This window comes from Fonsecaea erecta (assembly GCF_001651985.1).
Source record: "Fonsecaea erecta strain CBS 125763 chromosome Unknown Scaff20, whole genome shotgun sequence".
Taxonomy (NCBI): Eukaryota; Fungi; Ascomycota; class Eurotiomycetes; order Chaetothyriales; family Herpotrichiellaceae; genus Fonsecaea; species Fonsecaea erecta.
The window spans coordinates 76,407-99,667 of record NW_017387263.1 but is presented as its reverse complement, the minus strand read 5'-3'; the positions used below and the strand labels follow the sequence as shown (position 1 = coordinate 99,667).

Below are 23,261 nucleotides of genomic sequence, written 5' to 3'. Positions count from 1 at the left end.
TCGCACTGCTGGAGAGACCCTCAACAGTGCGAGAAGTCGATGTCTCAAGGATAGCTTTATACAATACAGATACGTGTTCAACCCTCTGACTCTCCGTCTAACGATCCCACCCCAAGGCTCTCTGACAGAACTTTTCGATACTTTTACTTTAACTAGAGATTTCTCGTTATTTATAGTCCATCTAAGTCTATAACTAGAAAGTCTAGTAGATTTTAATAAGAACATTAACTTAATAACTTAAAAAGGTATAGTCACCATACTAATTTAAAAAGTTATGCGAGGTGGAAAAGTGCGACTTTTGGTGTAAAATGGATTGTGGTCGGTGACTTTTTGAAGGATGCTGTACAATCGCGTCGTCGAAAGGGGAAGATTACAGCCAACAATCACTGTGAAGTGGCGCACGCGGCCGACGCCGGTCGACCATATCTTTATTCACCTTGCGTGCAACATCCAACGACCTTGATCCAGTATGTCTACAGATTCACAACTAGAGGTTTATTAACAACTGAGCCGCACTCTGAGGCATCAGAGCCTCCTAAAGTATGTCCTCTCTGTTGTGCACGCCTCCACACCAAAGGACCTCTCTTATCTGCAGTCATGCATTGCAAACGCTTCAGTAAATCCCGCAGTTCTGCCAGGGGCATGCGATTACTGGCGGGCTGCCTGCGGCTTGGTATAGCCGCGGCCCACAACGGTCGAAACCTTGATCTTTTCAACCGTGTTTCAACCAGCCAGTCGCCGAAGCATTCTCCTGAAGTCTGTTGAAATTCCCTTTCCATTCCAACAGATACACTCGGTCGTTCATTCATGGCAATGCTCATCTCTTCATGCGGCACCATCCACAGCAGGCGGGGCTCCCAAATAGCTCTTTTGCCCTCGAGATATTTGATGATGATCTTGACACTGTATTTAATCCAGGTCTTATCGATGCGGGTGTGCGCCACAATTCTCAAGGGCTCCGCATAAGGGCTGTGACTCCAGTGAACTCGGGGGTCTTGCTGTCCGCCCCTCGAACCGTATCTCCCAGCGTGCGATCTTGGATACGTCCAGTATGACCGACTGCCACTGTCGCGATACAACTAACGATGCTCATGCTGTGGTTGCTGCAAGACACGTCATGAGCCGTCGTCGACCTCGAAGACGGGCCGCCAAGGCGGCTGCTCTACTTGGGCAAACATGAAGCGCAAGGTTCTCCCGCGAAGCTCTTATTCGCCGAGGAGAGGCCGGGACGCCACCTGCCATTGAACCATTGCAAGTTGCACCTCTCGGACGTGGAAAGGTTCGCTATCGAAACGACGCCTGACAGCAAGTGCCCTCTTGCCCAAGAAGTCAAGGTTATGGCCAAACTTCTTTCCAGAGCGCCAGCACTTGTATTATGCCGTCGGATGTGCGTCCCGATGGCTTGTTTGGCGTCTGATATCATCCATTGCGAATGTAAAGTCATCAAGAGGGACCGCGGAGTCGACGATTCAAGTCGTTGCCTTCTGCCACAACGTTACGGTATCAAGATCGAGGGCGGATGGAATCTACCTTCACAGGGGAACTATTATCTGACACGCACATTTCCGATTTGCAATGTATTTGTGGACAAGGACATTCCACCAATGCCACGGGCGCTGCTAGTAACGTGGGGTGGTACAGCCATCGGCGGTGGACAATGATGCTGCTTTGATCACACGAGCGGAAGCTACCAATTTCATCATTTCGAAGTTACTACTCATCTCACCAGAAGAGACTCCACTTCCTGAAATCCATGAAGAGTTTTCAAAAGCGCCGCCCCAGGTTAACGCCCCCGTCTTCTCGTCCAGTGTGAGGCTCCAGGAAGGTGGGCTGAAGAAGAATCGTTCAACGCCTGGCGCATGTGTACTTGGTTCCTCTTCTTCTCACTACGTTCCCTATGGATGGATCTTGTCGTTCACTCCGTCCCAGAACCCCTTACTTACCTTTTCTGGTCCATGGGCGGGCAGCTGATATGAACTTGACTCGTCACGAGAGTGGTTGTTGAAGATGAATGTGACCGGGTCCTGAGGAGGCAGAGCTCAAGTCTCGCGAGCGAATTGCGAGGTGCGAGGTCGGCCTTCCTGCGTCGTCAGTATCGGAAGGTGGCCCTTACCTCTCCATGCTCACTCTTTCAATCTCGAGTCAAAGGGTGGAGGGAGCCGGGACGACTAGACCAGCGACATTTCCGACTTTGTCGTGGCCTGGAAAGACATTACAGAACGAAAGAAGAAAGCTCTTTCGACTGCCTGCCAACCGAGTCAACATGTGTATATATCTTCCACGTTGACCCGGGTGTTCTTGTGTATCACGTAGAATATAGCCAACAATAACGGCGCGACGCCGATTGCTCCGGGGCCAAGCACTTACAAAAGCAGGCACCTGAACATCTACAGCCATATCTGCCAATGATCAATTTGACATGCACCTGCAAGTCCATCTTCAAGAAGAGCGAGTCAAGCAAATCCCTGTGAGGAGCTGGTAGGTGGTCAGTTATCCCTAAAAGACTCACCTGGACAAACTTCTGGTGGTGTTCCCAACTTGGGACAAGTATTAAATCAAGAGCTTCGGTGCTCGACCTTCTCTCCTATTCGATTGCCACAAAGGGACTCTGTGATGGTATCCTGGGGAGATGTGATGGTCTGCTGCTCTGCTGCTGTCGTGAGAACTGTGAGTCGACGACATCCATTTGCCTCGACGACAATATCGTTCGTTAACACGGCAAGGTCAAGTTTCGTCCTGGTGCTGTTGGTTTGACAAGTATCCCCAGTGGCTCTGGCAACGGTGCCGCAGTGGGGACCTTATCAAGATCGCCAGCACGGACAGTTCAACTAATTTCATGCCCGTGCCGATGCAGAACGGCAAGGAATTCGAACAAGGTCGTCAACGCTGTCTTGCAGGGTACACACCATATGTCACTCAGACGGAGGTAGGGCGTTGTAGCCACACATGAGCATTTTCGCACCCTCCACCCTACGCCGGAGCCCAAATTTCACCAAGTACTATCCGAACCATGAAGATCGACTTCGACGAACCACCTACTCTCGGCATGTCTTGACGACCCATCCGGAAGTTGCTTCATCGTCAAACACCAACCAAACAGAGTAAGTAGTGCTGATGTTGCTGGGATGGTTGGATATATGGCCAACATACTGTTTCGTTGCGGCCAAGAATCCTTTCACTGCGCAGCGTCCCGTGAACACGTTCCTTTGTCCATGAAGTCCAGTGAAGGGTTGGGATACGTGCCCAGCTCGTATGGGTTCTTCAGCCTGCTCTTTCTGGTTTGTGCATGGCAGCAATGAGGCCTATTTGGTTGGGTTGATTGACGGTCTTCACCACCATGTGGTATAACCCTCACGAACGCGGTGTGACAATGGCAGACAGATATCTCCGCGCCGTGTTCCAGATCTGGCGTGTGACTTGCATTCAACAACAACAACAGCAACAACAACAGGCTGCCTTTTCTGCCTCGGCTATAGCGGCTAGGGCCATTTGGTGTACTACGATCCACTCAGCTGGGACTTTCCTTGTGGAGCGATAACTGGCGTGTGTCGACGCGGACCATCCCTCCTGCCCATCAACCAAAGGAGAGGTTTTTGCGACGCTGTTGGGCCCCACACAACGACGGTGCCCTACTTCCACTGGACGCTGCACCGGAGCATAATCAGCACACGTAGGGGAGTATCTCGAGAGGCGGGAGCAAAGCGGCGGACTGGAGGACACAGGCCACAGGTCACCGCACGAGTGACCCAAGAGCTAACTGTGAAAACTGCTTTGTGTGTGTACAGGGATTCTGTACCTTTTGGTTTTATGGCTGCCACCGATTCTCGGTTCCTTTATCGTACAAGGTTTTAATGTTAATAGGGTTCTCGCAGAGATTCAAATGTTTCCTCAACTCTTCTTTAGTTTCTGGCGTTGTTTTTCGTTACTTCTTGTCCAGGAACGTTGCTTCTCGCCGGTGTTACTCAACGCCCCAGCGTTTCCCCCCTAAAAATATTGATCTTCGCCGTTGGGGTGCCTACATCTTCGCGATCCTCAGTGGTACCGTCCAGTGCAGAGGAAGCAACTGGTCTTCGGAGTTCACGTGTTACGCACCTTGCGTACAGAATGGAAAAATATGCGGGAGAAGGCGGAGATGAGGGCATGAAGCGTTACACCTTCGAGCGGGACATAGACAGAGTCGACAAACGCCCCTTCTGCCCGCCTCTTCATCCTTGGACGAGCAGTACCCCCAAGCAAGACGTGAAGTTCTTGTCTTGCCACAAGGTATCGCACAGGGGTCCTTGAGTTCTACCCCTTTGGCTTGGAACCTGTTTGAACCCTGCCTCGGCTTGTTCGCGTTCAACTTTCGGCATGTTTTGAAGGGAGCTGGGTGATGGTGACAGGTAGGGCTTGCTCGAAACGTCTAAGGGACGATCTCCACTTCCACAGCTCTTGCGCAGCAAGCGGGCCTTGCAACGACATTCTCTCTTTCTTGCGTGCCTCAATCAGCAATAGGCTGCGATCTTCTCACCGTGGGTGATATCGCGTGCCACCAACACTGCTACCGTGAAACTGCCAGAGATTTGCATCACCTTGAATTCAGCAGGAGTGTTGCTGACACGCTACTCATCGTTCATCTTTGTCGAGTAGTTCCCTTTCACCGCGAGATTCAGTTGGTACAGGTCGACTTGATCCGAGACATGGACCCTGAAGTGATCTGACACAGTCACGTCACACACTGTCTCCTTCCCATAATTATGGCTTTTCTTCTCTGACGAGAGCCGCGCGTATTCATTTCTTGCAGTGTCACGGATAAAGTCAACAATCTGGACGTACGCGAATGGCATGTGGGAAATTGGATTCCTCAAGTGGTAAAATATTTGATTTGTTTTGGCCGACTCCACTTCAGCACGTGCAGTGGGAGGACAGATTCCTGAGCCCGGAAAAGGGATACGGGATTGAAATATGTGGTGCACACTTCCCTGGAGACGTGGTGGGTGAAGCCAGCGTGAACCTGGACTTGATTGGCCCAACGGATACGGAATGCATGGCGGAAGTGACGTCAACCCAAACAAACAAACTCCCGTTACGTTCGCTTGACATTCCTGAAAGAGATTAGGGCAAAAATTCCAGAAAGAGACTAGGGCACACATTCCAGACGCCCGGGTACATAATTGAATCGCACTCCCACTGTCTTGAGATCTCTCTCCCTCTCTCTCATCTCTCTTTCTCCTCACCTCCTTCCGCAGTCATTGCCAGAGTCCTGCGTGACTCGCCCTGATCGATCCCACCAGCCAGCCATGCGTGGCACAGCGAGCGGCGAGGACCTCTCCGACGAGGTCTTGGTACGAATAGCAGGGTTCCTCGGAGTTCAAAGTCAACAGGGTCTCTGCTACCTCTGCCGCTGCAGCAAAAGCCTCTATTATCTCACCACACCTGAACTTTACCGCAACGTCCGTCTTCCGGGAATCACGAACATACAGCGCTTCCTCCGATCACTATGTAAACACCCGTATCGGGCAAGTGGCACTGAGTCCCTGAGCATTCTCGACCACAACTACCCATCCATCTTCCACGATCCTTGGATCGGTACCGGCTACATCGAGAGTTGCCGTGCCTTACTCTTCAGCAACAACAGTGCGCAGTTTTCCGCGTTCCTCGACATGGAAACTGCAGATATTACAGCTGTCCTGAGCAATCGAGATCACGATCGAGGCCTCTGGCTTGCCTTTCTCGTCCTACAGCTTCCCAGCTTGAGAAAGATCAAATTGGAGCTGAATGGAGGAGTCTTCTTCCTCGGGAAACTCTTCGACTTTGCTCTCACGCGGAAACCCGACCTCAATCTGTTTCCTTTCCTATCCACGATCGAAATTGGGACTGGCCGTAACTACGCTGCGGTGAATGTATTTCCTTTTCTCCGCGTTCAGACCTTGAGAAATTTCAGCGCGCGGCATGTCCTGGATGGAGGCCCGACAGATCTGTCGCTGGTCCCACAAATCCGAAGCCTGGAGCTGCTTGATTCTTTTGAGAAGGTTGCGGACCTTTTGGCACTGCTCAAAACTTGCCATCATCTTCGGACTGTCCAAATATCGCGAAACGAATCTGATGCAAACGCAGGCAACGAGTACCAAATCATGAGAGCACTGTCGGACTCGCATGGCGCCTCTCTCGAGCAGCTCGACTTTTACTCATGGACCGCGTCAAAGAAACAGCAGGTGGTCAACATGGGTAGATTCGTCAACCTGACGAGCCTCAAGCTACCTTCACCAATGATCCTCCCGCATCAAATGGATGCAAGCGGTTTACCCATTCATCTCCTTCTTCCACTCCTCAATGTTCGCGACCTCACTCTCTATTTGACATACGAATTCGGACCACTTGAGAATTTTTGGCTGGCTGTACAATATCTGATCACCAGGGAAGACCTCACGCCGATGCTTACGTCCCTGTGTCTTGCATGGGCGCCCGGCATGGTCGACCTGGAGCAAGACAAGCCAGGACGAAGAGGTGTGGCAGAGGCGGCTCGCGACCGGGGAGTTGCGCTGCGCCTGATCGAAGGATTCTACCCTCGATTCGAAGAAGTCCCGATACCGGAGGACTCAGATGTGGAAGACTCAGATGCGGAGAGCAGCCAGTCGGCGAACGACGGAGTCCCGATACTGGAGAAATCAGACGCGGAGGACCCGGATGCGGAGGGCAGCCAGTCGGCGAGCGAAGAAGTCCCGATACTGGAGGACTCAGATGCGGAGAGCAGCCAGTCGGCGAATGGAGGAGTCCGGATACTGAAGGAGTGCCCATACTTCAGGACTCAGACGCGGGAAGAACCGGATGCGGAGGGCGACCAGTCGGTGAACGAAGAAGAAGATGGAACTTGAGCTTTTCGATGGTCCATATTTCTCAGGCTCCGGGAGGGCTCGTCGAAGAGAAGAAAGGTCAGGAAATTCTCGGGGTGTTGAAGCAAACAGTACGCGACAAATGGCTGACGACACACCCTGTATTACTCTTATTTACATTTGGTCTGGGGCGAGGAATGAGCAGCAGTGACGATGGTGACAGCAAGTGTGCAGAGGCCGCCACACTCCTCCAGCAACGTGGTCGGGCTTGAATGGGCATTGGTGGTTCCGCAGGGTGGAATATGCATTGGGCGCACTCACTTGGAATAGTTGCCATCGCACGCCTCTCGTGCGACACAATTGAATTTTGATTACTATTTGATCACAAGGGAGCTTTCAATCTTGAGACTGGACCAGACATGCCCTGTCGATGCCTGAGCCACTGGAATTTGAGTATAAACCCCCCTGACGCTTTCACATCTGTCACTTTTTGTATCTGTATGCGTGCGCTACTGGTCCTGTGATAAGACGGACAGAGAGCAGCTCCCGAGCAGGTTTCATGTTGTTTCACATGGCATTCGCTCTGGGAGAATTGGAGTCAAGGCGAATTCCAAAAGCGATTGGAGGACCCGGCGGATGCACTTAGTGTGATTGTAATGCAGCAGTCAGTCAGTCGTGTAGGACACCCGTGTTTGGACGTCCAATTCTGTAAAGAGGAGAAAACTAGGACTCGTCGCAAATGGGGCGACAGTCTGATTCTTGACTGCAGCAATAGCTTCGAACGGTGGATGATGGACATACATACACGGTGTACATGTCTGATTCACTCAGGAAGGGCTAAAAGTTGTCCATTCCCGCGCTTCCTGCGAGGAGCGCTCAGTTCATTCACAGGACCTGAAAATATAGACAGACACACTTCACAGGACCATGTATCGCGCCTTCTTGTGGCATCCACTTGGCCCGGGGGGCGGCCATCGATCTACGGCGGCGATGCAAAGGGTCGTCGCATGTACAAGATCATTCATGCTCGGAGCAGTTCCAAAAGGGCAGGCAGTCATCCTTCCCCCGAGCTAGATGTTCTGCTGTCCAATATAAATAGCGCTGTCTTCAGGGTCCGTCCGTGCACGGACCCAAAAGCATCCCCCCGCCTTGCTAACCAAAGCTGTTTGATCGACTCCAATCGTGTGTGGTGTCAATGCTTACCATTTCAACCATGCGAAACCGTATGTTTGGGTAGATGTGATCTCAAACACTTCACACGACTGAAGACCAGAAATTACCTGCAAATCCCACATCCAACCATCTTGGTGGATCTCAACGCAGACGTCGTGGTCCGCCCAGCTTATCACGGGTGGCGATGTCGAACCCGTTGTTGTTCCACACTGGTCGTCGACGTCTGTGAAACTGTCCGCACAGAGGGGTGAAACGCAAGGAGGAGTGGCAGCATACTGCAAGAGGACGAACAGATTCTTCTGGTTTCCGCGCAAAATCTCGTCGGAGTCTTCCTCTCCCTCCCCCGCGCAGCGGCCGGCATAGTGCTCCGCGGGTGGTTGAATCATCTCTTCCTGTTGCCGTCGACGGACGGGAGAATCAAAGGCTGCAGATCTCCAGTCGGACTCCTCGAGATCCACCACAGTTCCGCTGAACGCAGTATCCTCAGCGGTCGGCGAGGGAACAGGAAGTAGAGGGATAATGACCCCATTGTATCGTCTCAAGATTTACCCATACCCTGTCTCGCTGCTTTATGTGAGATCTTTCGTTGCGAGCCACGTATATGTAATGTCTCTTGGACCCCGCGGCCATCTGTGGAAGTTTCCTCCGATCAGAGTTCATCCTCATCTCGACGGTCATCGCGAAGTCGATCATCGTAGTTTCGGTGGTATTCCCCGAAGACAAGCGCGTCAACCGTCATGTGAACCTTGCCACAGATGTTCTCAGTTCGGCTGTGCCCATGCGAAAGACATGGCGCTGATGTGTGCAGAAAAGGTTTCGCGGACAGCCAAAACTTCGCGTCCGCGGCCCAGTAAGTTCAGAACAAATCCCACTTTTCAGGAATGACAGTTCGGAATACATCCTAGTGATGCTGTCTTGCTCAACTTGGAAATCTGGAATTTTGATTCTGGCTTTCACTTCTCCCGCACCATTTCGATCGCAGGGAGCAAACCGAACGTTCGTTTCAAGAGTTCTTTGCCATGAACAATCTCAATTCTACCTGGGTCAAAACAGATGCAGATGCCATCTCGCAAACTTCCGGAAACATAATAAACGAGGGGTTGGGGCCAAAAACAAGAGACAGCAGTTTGAATGTGATTCTTCTTCGTGCAACGAGCGCGTTCAATGTGCGCCGGTTCATGGAATATGGCTCCGTGGAAAGTCGATCAATATATCCACTTCCAGTCTTTCAGGAGAGCCGATGGTAATATTTTCCCGGCAATAATCATTCGGTCAAGGTAGATCCGTGGATAGAACGACGGGATCGACCTGAACGGGGCATGAGTGAAAGTGTGCCGCACTCATCGTGGGATTGAGTGGTAATCCATGGCGCCGGTGTGCCCTCTCTGACGCTGACATATCTGGCCTCTGTCAAGACGAGCAGTTGGATCATTTCGCAAGGCCATGGATTTGATGTCTGAACGGCAATTGCATCAAGTTATGGTTGGAATCGACGTGCGAGGCAAGACCAAGTCCAAAACCTTCGGCGTGTTACTAGATCGTTATTGATAGCCGACGGGAAATTCGCTGAACAGGTCGACTCCTACTTGATCAGCCTCCAAATTCCTCTTTGCCACAGATCTGAGGGGGGTCCCGTTGATGCTGTTGGGAATCGGCTGAGCGGGCAGCGTGGCTTGGAACAAGGTCTTAGCTGCCACAGACATTCAAATGTGAGCGTCTACCACGACGCAACATAGAGCAGGAGCAATCACTGTCGGGGTAATATTGTGGTATGAATTTGAAGACGGGAAACTGAGAAGCTTGTAGAATTTGATTTAAGAATGCTGGGAGACTTGGGAGGAAGTCTAACTGTTGGAGGCGGCGAAAGCAGTGTAGATAAATGTGCATTCGGCCTCGGGTCGGATAGTGCCATTACCATGGCGACGCTGCGCCAGTGCACAGGCCGTGATACCGACCATGGGCCAGACGAGACCTGGACAGAAGGAGGAGAGGGCAATGAGGGCAATGTTTAGTAAGAGATTTGCTTTCCTCTTGATCAATTGGAAGGCGGAGGCAGTGGTCTGGCCCATAAAATGCCGACGTAAATTCGCTTCTGTGAAATGTCTCGATCGATGGCCGGTACGCCACATTCCTAGCATCCGAGTAAGCTTTGGTGTCTCAGGCTCACGTGTCAGCGCTGAGTGCTGTCTGCGCCACGAGATGCGAGCGCGTGGATCACGTTCAAGCCGTCGGCCATTCTACTCTTGCGGTCTGTTTCAGCCGGATGTCCATCGCAACGGATGGCTTAGAGTTCTCCAGCCATAAGGAGAAAGACAGTCTTAATGCTAGAATCTCATCATGGTGCAGGTGAGGCCGCTCTGGACAGAAAGCAGCAGTCTTGAGATGCGTCTCCTCCAGCTTCTGACACGTCGTGAATTTGGTTAGCTTGTTACAAACTCTCACAGCGACGACAGCGGAAGTCACCACCAGTGCCTATGAGGAGATAAATGTCGCTCCAGGTTCCATCTGGAACGATCTTGAAGAGGAGAAGCAAGGCGCAATTGTAAAAGGTCGGGGATGAAACCAGCCTCGTCGTGAGATGACGCAAATTGAGATTCGATGAGAGCAGTTGCGGCTTCACAAATTAAACCCTCGAGGGGAAATATTGCGAAGGGGCTTCGTCGCAATAAGGACATTCATTCTGAAGAACTAGCGTTCTTTCGGTCCCCCCATTGAAAACGCCGTGAACAAAACTCCAACCCCCCGTGAGGCATAATTTCTCTCGGCTCAACAATATTGCCAATCGTACAGTCCGTTGTGAAACTCGACTTGCCTTCTCATTCGCAATTACTCCTCAGTGTCCGTTCGAAAACACATGGTGCTTGTGATCAACTCGCATCCCAGCCAGGGTTTGCGACCCCAAAGGAGAACGGATGCCGGACTCACACGTCTGTGGAGGGACCCCCCGGTGTCGTTTCTGATATGACCTTTGAGAGTGGTGGCTTCCTTGGCAGGAGGAGCCTGCATCTGGTCTGGGTTGAATCGTGTGGTCCCTTGCCACCTCATCCTAGATGACCTCTATATCCAGATCGCCGGAAGATGTGCAAGGACTTCAATCAGCTGCTGACCTGAACTCATAGATTCGATTCCAGGGCGAGGGTCCGCATTTTGCAGGCGAATAGTATTAGACAATGACTTGACCTTGTTGCCATTTGGTCCATGGATGGCCTTTTGAGGTATAGGAGTCCTCGTCAGCCGTCTTGATGTCGTTGTACCGGATAATTAAGTGTCGACGGCTTCTTCGATGGGAGATGGGCTGACAGGTTGAACAGGTTAAACAGGTTGGACAGGTTGGACAGGTTGGACTTGGGAAATCGCCATTTGTGCTTGGACCTGTCGACGTTTCGTCGCAGCACGAGTAGGGCTGCACTTTCTCAAAGGTGGTCGACCAAATGTGCCATTCAGCAGCTGCCCATAGATCTACCGCAGCTTCATAACCCGGGTGCTGTTTCTGACTGGCTCATTGTAGATGCTCACGAAGATCTTCTCAGCAATGAAGTGGGAGGAGTACATCGTTGACTCGCCAGGAGTGAAGTTCAATAACGATGCAACGATGCTGCTGCTATACTGTGAGACAGCATCTTTTGCGAGACGCACAGCCCACTCCTTGTTGGAAGACACGATCCAGTGCACTTTGTGATCTGAGCCTTCCGGGCGCGTTCACACGTCCAGTTCTCATCCTCACAGCGCAGCGAAGCATGTGTTACGTGCTAGCCCTGCTCCCAAGATCGGCAATCCGGCAACGACAAAGACCGTTGGGTGGAACGGGGGCAAAGCATGGGGAGAGGAGGGTCTTTTTATGACACTTTGACAAAGGGTCCGAGGCAAGCGCGGAATCAAATACACAATGTCCACGAATGATCCGTGCCAGCTTGATCATATTCGTCGACATTCGACGCTGTCGACTTTCAACACTGTCGACTTCTTTGTGTTAGCAAAAATGGCGAGAAAAACTCAAAATTCAATGCTGAGAAGGCTCACACTGATCAACTCGCGGAAAGGTGCGACGCGGTTTCAATGTCGATCACTATGATGAGCAAAACGTAACACAATCGCTGCCCTGAATGTTCGTAAGAGAGGTCGATGGAATGATTCGTCTGGACAGAAACCCAAGGCCGATGCGTACCGGATTGGTCATCTGATTGTCCTTTGTAGACGCCAAAAATGAATGAATGTAACAAAGAAGCCCTTGTTGAATGTCAAAATGGAACCGACAGGCAACGCCGGCAGCTGTCTCAACATGCACAGGATGTCGGCGTCAGCTAAGCTTCTCCTCTGTCGGAGACAAAGAGGTTGATGACCTGATGTCACCAAATACCCGCAGCGCATCGTCTGAAGATGAAAATTTCCATCTCAGTTTCACCAGCACTGCCGATTACCAACACCTGCTGCATCGTTTCATCATCTCCCGTCGGTCGCAAATCACGCCACGGGGTGGCTTGAAAGCCAGAAGCAAGCGATTCATCCAACCGTCACTTTCCCGCGCTGCACGATTTTGAGACCGCGCCAGGCTCTCGGCGTGAAGATTCGCATAACTGAGAACATGGCACACTCAGAGGATTCCGGGCAGTCCGAGCGTCCCCCGGATCCCGTCCCACGACTGTCCCATCTGTCTCTGACTCCTACCTCAATCTTCCCATCCACGCGCACGAGACCCTCGAGTCCACAATGACGCCACCGCGGGAGAATGATACGCCTCTACAGCATACTGGTGCTGTTGAATCAAGCAGACAGAGTTCGGGCAGATCTCAACGCGTAAATGGCCGGCAAGTTCCTTCAATTTCGAAACAAGCCCCGCGAGCACATACTACCTCTGTTGGACTTCCACCAGCTGCTCGAGGATCCTGACTTCGAGTCTCATACAAAACGGCTTGGAATTCGAATCTCATACAACTCCCGCACGTCAACTCTCACCCTCTACACACTGCAAGGCTCGAGACATACTTATATCATCCAATGGCTGGGTGATATCGCCAGAGAGAAATTGGATTCGTCGATACGATGCAATTTTCGTATACTGGGTAAAAAGAACTATAGATATTTCCACGGAGAATGGAATGGTCCCAAAAGCAGCCAGACTTATCTATTCTCTGGGTCGAAAATGAAGCCGGGCTCCAATTACACACTGTTATCGAGGTGGGTGTTACACAAGGTTACGAAAGTCGCCTTAGTGTTCGGGATATGTTCTTGAAAGGATCATCTCAAGTCTCCAGGTTCGTCTTGGTCAATGTCATCGAGGACCCCGAGTACAGAATTCCAAAGGATTCTGATATCGAACAGCTCAAGAACATTCGGAAAGCCGACTTTCAGATACATTCAAACCAAGGGCCACTTTGGTATAAGGGTTCTCAATGGGTGGGGAAAACAATGCTTCACTGGGAAGTTTGGGAACAGGGTAGAGAGCCAAAGCGGATCTTTTCCGCAACTATCGACCCTAATGATAGCGAAATCGGACTTCCATTCTTCGAGATACCGGCTACGATCGCCACCGGTATCAGGGCTGTTTCAGACTCATCGACGGATATCAATGAGCTTCACGATGGGATGAATATTTACTTAATGAGGACGCCAAGGAACGGATGTTAATATGTCTCAAGAATGTGGAACAAAGTCGAGAGAACACAGCGGACACATAGCGCTAGAGATCTCGATCGGGATGCCGATTCTGCGACAATAAAGAAGGGAAACCCAGATCAGAGTGATATGATACACGTCAGAGAGATCGTGCTTGACAGGGGGTCTCTTGGAGAGGGGCTGCAGATGGCAATGTTGATCGTGGGCAGTGAAGAGGGCAGAGAAGAGAAAAGATCAAGGTCAAACAGAATCAGCTGAGGTTTCTGACGGTCTTCTGCACTTCTACGAGCTTGATCGAAGGCAATGATGCCAAAGTGCTGTAGTCGTGTGCCCTAATGAATGATCAACGGGTGACACAGGGCGCTCTTAGCTCACCCATTGTGCCACACAGATTTCATAGAGAACAATCGATTCCGTCATTTTGGTTCCACAACGACACAGGCCATGGCCGCTTCGTCGTCCAACAATGGATCTTTGAGTCGCATCCGTCGAGCCCTCGATAGGTACGTCGCAAGAAGCGGGCGATCTCGTCGACCTGGTGGTATGGACAAACGACGGTCCCCAGCAACGTTGGTGCAACTCGAGTTGACAGTGGTACTTCTTGCAGCCACAGGTATCGTTGTAACCCTGGCAATGTCAAAAAGCTCAGAACGTCGACAATCACTATTTGCCCCTTGCGTCTGTGTCAGAAAGTTGCCTTCCCGGGGTCCTGGCATTTATTCTGTATGAGGGTAGCCCCTCTCAGCCACCAAGTAGGTAACCTGCGAGAAGCCAGACACTCAGGGCCTCAAGCATGGAACAAAGAGGTTCAACGAGCACAGCGTTGGCAGGGGGTATTGGCTGGCTCAGTATCCATCTGCTCGGCTTTCTTGTCTCCTCATCATGGTTACGAGGGACGAATCCGTCACTGATGATCTTGATTGCTTCATTCGGGGCCAACGAGGCTGCGAGTAGCATCGAACCGCTGCGCCACCGCTTACTCAGGCACTCTACCAGCTTCAGTCACAAGGGAATAGAGCCTTGGACACCAAGAAGACGAAACAGAAGACGAACGGCGTCATGGACACGAGCAATCCTAAAGCCCCTGTTTGCCATGGGACCCATTTATCTTTGAGGAGTGTCTGTTATGCGAGAGTCTGGTGGTATGCAGCAAAACCGTGTAAAGAGAACTGAAGTAGAAGTATCTTCATCATCTTCAAAAAGAGCGCGCGCAGAAAAGGCGTGGGCCCGTCGAGGACGACGCCAGCCGTGGCCCATTTGCGACATTCAACACCACGGCAAAAGCCACGCTGACACCTTCCTGGCCCGCTCGCGTACCATGGTAGGATGAGTTCACCAATTAAGGATCTCCATTTCGGGGAGATAATGCACGGGTACACCTCCCAGTGACGAAGGTGGATCCCGCAGCTAGGCGCGCAAAGAATAGCCTGCGCTTTTTCAGAGAGTCCTTCGTACTGCACAATCTATCAAAGCGGGACAGGTGGATGGGATGGGCCAATTTTCTCGGCGTCTCTCCATTAACGCTTACGGGAGCAGGTGGAGAAGGCGACCTTCGAAGATTGTGATCAAGAGAGGAAGAAGTTTCTTGACCGAGTCGACGAGAGCAAGCAGCACAGTTCGGCATTTACAGCTCGACGTGAGCCAAATCCATCAAATGCGGACTGGAGACCTGGCTTCAAACGGTCTTTCATTCCCTGGCAATCTCATCCCTGAGCGTGTTCAACAAATTCCTTCGCAACCACGCCAGTTTCGTCAGAGCTTTGCGCCAAATTGGGACACCAGCACGACCTGGGAGCGTACCGCGACTCGGCTCAAAGAGATCAAAAGACTGGTACAGCAAGCCTTGCCCCCGAGATTCTTGACCAGGTACCTTTGACCGAAGGATCCAAGGCCTTTTGCCGGATCGCCGCTGTTGAAAGACAGCTATCAGCGTTCTCGTCGTAAAGGCTATTCCAAACAGTGTGTGGAGCTTGAATGGCCGCTGCCGCGTTGTGTTCCGTGTGGCGGGACGCAAGAGGAGCACGACCGCTCAAACCGCGGCCGACAACCTACGAACAGCGTGTAAGCATAGCCTTGTCTCTGTTCCCGAGTTCGACCCTGGGCCGTCTCTGGCACACTCGTTCAGTGCAACACTCCAAGAAAAGAAGGCAGACCGTTCCAAGTGTCCTCAGCAGCCATCCTACTGGCTTGTGCACCCGGCGAACTAGATGTCGACCTTGGCCTCCACTTCCCACCCTTCCAACCCCGGCTGCTGGACTGAAATTGACGCCGGCATTGTCCAACGTTGAACCGTGACAAATAAGCAGATTGCAAGCAGTTCATGGTCGCAAGTCGTCGAAAGGTGGGACACGGTTAGGCAGCTGGCTAATCGTCTCGCGGGAGGTAGGTCACTGGCAGCGGACACGTTGTACCGGTGCCGGCAAGCTCCTACGCAGCATCGTGAAGCCGACTCCCGAGCAAGCCCAATAGGTGAGGACGGCAACGAAGGGGAGTTATCGCCCAGAGGCTCACTTCTCCAAGGCCACGGTGAACGAATCCAACCCATATTCGGTGCAGCACCTGGTCCTACCACAAGAGATCGCTGGAGTCCTGGCAAAGCATCGGCGGTAACCTGTCCTCGTGGTTCTTGGAATTCCGACGGGTTCAGGACGCCGAAGACAACCCCGTGAGAGAACGAACCCTCGTCAAATCGATATATTGAGGCCCCACCGAATCAGGAACAAGTTGTCTCTCCTCCAAACGATGTCTCAGCCCAACGCCAACTAGCACCTGATGGTACAGCAGATCAAACCAGAACGGTCTCAGCGCACCGACGCGAGGCAAGCCGAAGTTCACACTGCTCGGACCGCCTATCAAGCGTGCTCTCCTCGATCCCCAGGCCGATCAACCCCAGGTCGTGACCACGAAGACCATAGACTGCAAGGACGTAACGAGTCAAACCGATGCACTGATTCCAAGTCACACCGGGGACCCCTCGATTTATGGTGATGTCTCCTGCATCTTGTTAAATGTTCGTGTCTACCGGGGTCGAGACGGGATAATGCCAAAGAAGTCAGAGTCCGGCGGGGCAACATATTGAGGACGCAGAAGCCATCTTTGACGGAAGGCAAGCTCAACCACGTTAGAAGTCCTATAAACAGCCTGCGTTCATTCGCAGCCGCTGCCTTGGAGACACATCCTTCGGCACGAACGGTGCTGGACCAGTAGGGCGCTGATGAGGACAAGATCCCTGATGGAATCGACCCCGACTTTAACGACAGGAGCAGCATTGGCGTTGAAGGGTTTGTGATGGAAGATGTTACTTTGACGACACCGGACTCGGCTGATCAATCCGACCTCATGAGGTTCGAGTATGACCGTGACCTTGCCTGACCAAGATTGATTCAACATGACTGCGATTTTCGAATCGTCTTCAATCGTGCTGACGCAGACGCGGCGAGCTCCATGTGAAAGGTCCGTGGTTCCCAACCAACGTCGCTGGAACGCCAACACACCGGATCCCATCGCCGCCGGTATCGTGCAGAAGGCGCTGCTCAGATTCGGGGCCTCTCCCTCGCCGATTTCACCCGTGTTGAATCCATCTGCATCCTCGACCGGTTTGTTAGCGTTTTCGGCGAGTGCGAAGGTTTGACTGCGTTGGCTTCATGTGCATGCATGCGCCGTGGTGCTCTGGCAGACTTTGGACCGTTGAGGGACGGACGTCGGTTGGAGAGAGATGAATGACAGCGGAGAGCTGAATCAAGCGACAGTTCTGGGAAGAGTCGGCGTGGCTGCAGCGTTCCGGGATTGTTGATGCGGAGGACTCTGACTATCACCTTTGGACAGGGGATCATAAGGACAGTACAGTGTTGGAAGCGGCCTTTGAACCCATCACTCCACCGACAAACGACAGGATTCATACTGGTAGCAGTGTATGGTGTGGGAGCCGCTTCGTCAAGCTACTACACCTGATACTCCTGTGTTCAGTCAGGGGATTCCGGGCTCCGGAGCTGAGTCTACCAGGTGCTGCGGGCGCGTTACAGATAGCCTACCCCGCTGGCCCATCCGGTGCCATACCCCGGGCAGCAAGAGCCCCTTCCGCTGCGGTATCGATTTCTCTTCTGCGTAGATTTCTCTTCGCTGGCTTCGCGCCAAAATGTTTCTGCTCCGCTTTTAATACCGTGGCTGCTGGGGCTGAGATATACTGTAAACCCGGACCCCGTCCGGCGTGACAAAAATGTGCGGGGAGTTGTTGTGCAAGGTCGAGGTGCCGTCCTTCCAAGAGTGCATACGCCCGTGGCTGGTGGAATACTGTGTCGCATGTCACGGAGCTCCGACAGGCAAATCTCGTATAAAAAGTGGCACTGGCCATCCCGTGCTTCAGCGGCACTGCCTCCAGGAGAGATTTGTGCATGTAGTGTATTTTGAGCGGCGTTTCATATATGTCCCTCAAAACACGTAAGAAAACGCTGCTCTTCTCCTCTCCCTCCTCCTGTGTCCCGACATTGTTTTCTATCCGGTTAGCATCTTGCGAAAGGGTCCTCCCCCCACAATGACTATGGCGACTTTGACCTTCAATCAGGCTTCCGATGCCGCTGGCCAGGTCAAACGGCTGGAGGTGATTTGGAAGGAATGAACGCCGCAGCCTTCTGGGCGAACTCGATCTTGGAACGATTCCGAATTCCGGTCCCGAGGCAAGTGACCATAGACAACCGGTCGTCACATGGTTGTTGAGCAAGCACCAACATAGTTTTCGGACTTGCTCACTCAGCAGCCTTGACATTTCAGCCTCTGATTCGGACACGACATTCTCGACCCCGATTGAAACGCGCTCATACCCCGTCGGCGGCTTTCTCCCCGCCGAGGCAACGGATTTTACACGCGTGGGATATTGGTAATCGAGGCGGATTATCACCCAGTCCACGGGCGCCTCCCACTCCGACTCTTGACGCCCGGTAGCGGACGCACGGCATGAGGCGGCAGGACAGGGAGGTCTTTTCACTCGCACTGGAGGATTCACCACCAAACGTGGCTTACCGGATGACGGCGTGGTGAAGCGATACGAGGCCGTATTCGAGTCCTTCGCCTGGCCGATTCTCCGCAGGCGGCAGCGCCGTTGGAGCCGCAAAACGTGGTAAGCAAGAGGAGGGGCGGGAGAGGTTGTCCGGTATCTGACGGATCGGAGGGGATGATGGCCACGCTGGAATCTTTGACGTATTAACTCGTCCGCAACTCCTGCGAGAAACAAAGACTGGTGGAAATGACAATACGGCATCCTTCCAGCTTGTGAACTTCCGTCGGATCTCCAACCTTGTATGGTCTTTGTTCATTTCCTCTCTTTCATTTGGCCCACATTGAACTGGTGGAATCTTCGCAGATGGGTGAGGTTGTCAGCGCACCTCGAAAGCGCGACGAGTGAGCAGTAGCGATCAAGGCTTTGTGGGAAGATATCCGGCGCTGAAGGAGAAAGAGAGAGAGAGACTGGAGACTTGTAAACCGGCAACTCAAAACCGGTCGTACTTGGCTCAAGAATCGAGTAAGGTTGGAGTTCGCCGATACTACGTACTGGCAAGTCTTGCTTTTCTTGCACAGGTGATTCCAGCAACTCATTTGTATTCTAGAATTGAAAAGCTCATGTATCTCAGTGTGCTGCTATGTCTGCCATAACTGAATGCCCCCATGCTTTTCTGGTAGGCGAGAGACTGGCGGTGCCAGCCCGATTACCTTTCGCACAGTTTCTGTGCTGGTTAATGTCGTAGCCGTATGCTTTTGATCCCAGCTTCCTCCCAAGTGAACAGCGCAAATTTGAATGTCGTAGCTATGTGTGCTTCATCCCAGCTCCCTCTCAAGTGTACAGCGCCAACTGAAGGTCGTATCCATGTGTAACTCATCCCAGCTACCCCTCAAGTGAACAGCGCCAGGCCGAATCTCCCATCTAAAATGCTTGCCAAATCACGGTGTATCCAACTGCACCACAGCTCTGCACGGTATCATCCACCGTGGTAGGGACGATGATCAAATGGATGTTCTCTCTTAATCGACGCTCTCATGCTTCACCACAAGGCTAGAGGTCGTTGACACTGTGTCGATCGAGGGACTCGGATTCTGTTGCTCGGTGATGACGGGTCGCTGAGGTTTCGGACGGCGCAGGTTTTCCTCTTGTTCGTCGGTGCTCTGATGCACCTCCGCCGTCAACTTAGCCTGGGCTGAGGCGACCTGGTCCAGCTTTGCGCCCAACTGGTTCAAGCTTAGCCATATCCCTTCCATCTTCATCTTCTCTGTCTGTTCGGCTGCCATTTGGGCCCTCACCTGCGCCACATGGGCTCCCACCTGTGCTCTCACCTCTGCCGCCAATGTGTTCTTGGAATGTTCAACATGCTTCTGAAGGTGTTCCTCAGCCTGAGCCACCCATCTTTTGATACGGTTCTGAACATCCATACTCGACTTCGTCAGTTCGGCCTCCTTCTCCTTGAACTCTTTGAGCAAAGCCTTCAGCCTGGTGGATCTCGATTCCTCGACATCGGAACTTGTGCGGCGGTCCTCCACCCACCGCCTGGTTCTCGTGTCGACTTCCAACTGTTGCAAACGCAAGTTCCATTCGTGGACATAACGAGCACGGATATCGGCTTGGACCTGTGCCTCTTGGGCACTTCTTATCGTCGAGATCTTCGCGTTGATTTTGCTCAACTCACTGGTTCGATAGGCCGCCAGAGAGTCATTGATTAGCTTCACATGGACAGACGTAGTCTTCTCGATGTTGCTCTGGGTTAGTTGCGCGGCGAGTTGTTCGGGGAATGTCTTTGTCCCAGCAGGCGCTCCGATAATACCCATGTCGGCGCTCTGTTTGACGAGTTTCAACTCCGCTTCCAGGGCCTCCAGCTTCGTCAAAGCCTCCAATTCTCGTCTTGCGAGCTTTTTGGCATTTTCCCACTGCGTGTTCCCATTGGTCACACCATGGCCTGCCTGTGTGTCTTCGACGAAACTGCATGGGAGAATTTTTTCTTCGCAGGCCCGGCATTCCTTTCCAGGTGTATGTTCAGCAACGCGTTCTTCGCCACCCTCACACAACGTCAGGTCTTCCTTCCGACCCATTTCTTTCCCGACTTCCATTAAAGCTCTGCAGTTGACGCACATGGCCATTGTGCTTGACCCGGGTTTCTTTTGGTTAGAATAGCTGTCGGACGCCGCCACCAACAACTCCGTGTTCCCGTCGTTGGCGACGGGTTCGTTGGGCCCACTATCCAGAAGTCGTAGGCGTTTCGACGGCACTGGTGGATCACCATCAACACTTTCGGCTGTGCGTTTCTCCATCGCGCTTGCCGTGGATGGGTTGGCCGCTTCACCTGACGCGGAGGCTTGGGATTCAGTTTCAACTGCGGTGGGGGTTCTGTCAGTACAACATATACAACGCCGCACAGGTTCATATTTGAAGGTCTCACCGATCGGTTTTGTTCGAGTCTCAGTCAGATGAGTCCCTGCTGAATTTTGCTCGAGAGCTTCAAGATCATGGTCAGCGAGCCTGGTTAACTGGTTTGTCGAAAGACCGAGAAGAATTGCGCGCTCACAGCTAGGCTGTGCCTGTGTATTTCCAGACATCTTCCCCTTGACAGATGTTGTGGGCCTGGGGTGGAGCAGATGGAGTCAGACTGATGTGAGTGGCCTGTAATTCGGTCAGCGTCGTGGTTCCACAAAGTAGCTTCCAGGGGGTTTGGAGGGAGGGTTAGGACAGACGGACTGGATATTTATGGTACGAATAGATTGAGACTGTTGAATGAATATTTGTGGTGACAAAGTTTTTGAGGAAATCTGAGTTGGACAGATCTGTGGTGATAAGTCTTTGCTGGAAGCTGAATCGAACAGACCTGTGGTGATAAGTCTTTGGTGAAAGCTGAGTTGGACAGATCTATGGTGATAAAGTTGTTGGTGAAAGCTGAGTCGGAGGTAGTGATGAGTTGGAAATTAAATAGTAAGGGAAGACCGAGAGCGGAATAACTACGATCCGACAGGTCACGTTATCTGTGTTTCCGCCAGCCAATCGATAAGCGCCGATAAGCGTGACCAATCAGCGGCGTGGCTCTTTATCTAGACTAGCAAAGCTGGTGATACCAGCTCAGCTTGACGCTTCGCTACCTTGAAATGTGCGTGACGCCACAATCCTCCGGTGCGATGGGCACCCTCAATACGACGGCTAATTATCACACAATGTCGCTGTCACAGGACCATGTGGTGCGTTAATGAGATACAGCAGTAGGTCTACATCGGTCGCCGCTGTTGAACAGAAACAAGACGAACCAGCGCGCACAGGGCTTTCACACATTGCTCGGGGAGGAGATGACGACCGACATTCTGTATTCAAACTGATCCTTGAACACGACATCTATGAATCATTGATTTCTGGCTGCTCTGAGGTTGTTTCTTGACCGCCTCCCGCGATGACTTGCACCGATCTAGGAGGGACCAGTGTGTCCGGCCTCGTTGCCCACAGACATTTTGACGCTTGAAGCCTTCCTAGAGGCCTGGGGAGACATCATCAACATTAATATTGTTGACCAAAACTGGGACTGTATGCCTCTCCCTGTATTGCCATCGTCAGTCATCCTGGCCTGGATTCATTTTCGCGCCACCACCTCTGTTCGGTTGCCGTTGTAGACTTGATCACCCTCTCTCTGTCAGTCCTTTTGAGACAGGTCTCGGATCGCTGATTCGGGCCGTTGATGAAGGATGAAAGTGCTCTGGAAAAATGTTGGCAGTACAAGTTGACTGGCCGTGGCAGAGAATTTGCATTGCACTGTCCATTGTCGAGTGAAGCTGATTATTTGGATGCAGCTGCAGATTCGAGGGCGGAACAGTTCAAGTATGAATTTGACGATCTGAAGAACACACGCGGCCAAGTTTGATTTGGCGGGGAGACTCTCCAAGCAAACTATGCAAGCGGCGGGGTAGCATTCGGCCGACCCCGTATGCCTGAAAAGCTGCGCACTGCCCTGCACCCGCGCCCCGAGAGACTAGAGGCTGGCGGCCTTGCCTCGCCCTCTCAGTTCCCATCATCAAAGACCTTACGGCTTGCAGCCTGCAGCCTGCGCCTCAAAGGTCAAGTGTGACCCTGGGTGGCCTTTTGATTGAAATTTGCACAAGAGACCGAGTCAACTCCTTCCCACTCGAAGACACCTGTCGCCAACAATGGGCAGACAAACAGACGGCTCTGCGCCCACGCGCTTTGCCATGGTTATCATGACGCTGCGTCTCAATGCGGCCCTGCGCCCAGCTGACAGAGCCCATCCCCTTTGATGGCGTTGTATGATCGCTCATTTATGATATAGATTCTAACATGATGCTGACTTGTGGAATTGACAGGAGTACGGTAGTCCTTCTTATCCAGACGCCCACCGTGGGATTTTCTTCGACGTCCGGAAGAAATCCCGAGAATACACGCAGTCGTTTGTGACACATGAACCCTCACATCTTTGCCAGAGACAATCTCATGGGGCGAACAACCCTCGAGCCGTGCAGCATCAAGTCGCTTACTGTCGAGGCACTGCGCGCAATCCATCAGAATCCTACCCTTACATCTTGACTTTCTTCAATACCCTGGCATCCCCACTGCTACCCTGAATCCCGCGCACGGCATCTATTGCAGGCGGTACCCTCGGGCCAACGGTGTCTGCCCATCCTGCATGGTCGAAT

The 23,261-nt window shown here is 52.3% G+C and overlaps 3 protein-coding genes across 3 annotated transcripts; 1 reads left to right on the top strand and 2 right to left on the bottom strand.

The window, feature by feature from the left end:
* Positions 1-5,279: 5,279 nt before the first annotated feature.
* On the top strand, positions 5,280-6,854 carry AYL99_11984 (hypothetical protein; the record flags this gene model as incomplete). The annotated part of the gene is made up of 1 exon (XM_018843488.1): positions 5,280-6,854. One exon carries the CDS (start codon positions 5,280-5,282, stop codon positions 6,852-6,854), a length of 1,575 nt encoding a protein of 524 aa, XP_018687194.1.
* Positions 6,855-9,829: 2,975 nt separating this feature from the next.
* AYL99_11983 (hypothetical protein) lies at positions 9,830-10,221 on the bottom strand (the record flags this gene model as incomplete). The annotated part of the gene is made up of 2 exons (XM_018843487.1): positions 9,830-10,116; positions 10,182-10,221. 2 exons carry the CDS (start codon positions 10,219-10,221, stop codon positions 9,830-9,832), a joined length of 327 nt encoding a protein of 108 aa, XP_018687193.1.
* Positions 10,222-19,610: 9,389 nt separating this feature from the next.
* AYL99_11982 (hypothetical protein) lies at positions 19,611-20,888 on the bottom strand (the record flags this gene model as incomplete). Its single annotated transcript, XM_018843486.1, has 1 exon — positions 19,611-20,888. One exon carries the CDS (start codon positions 20,886-20,888, stop codon positions 19,611-19,613), a length of 1,278 nt encoding a protein of 425 aa, XP_018687192.1.
* Between the last annotated feature and the right edge of the window lie 2,373 nt (positions 20,889-23,261).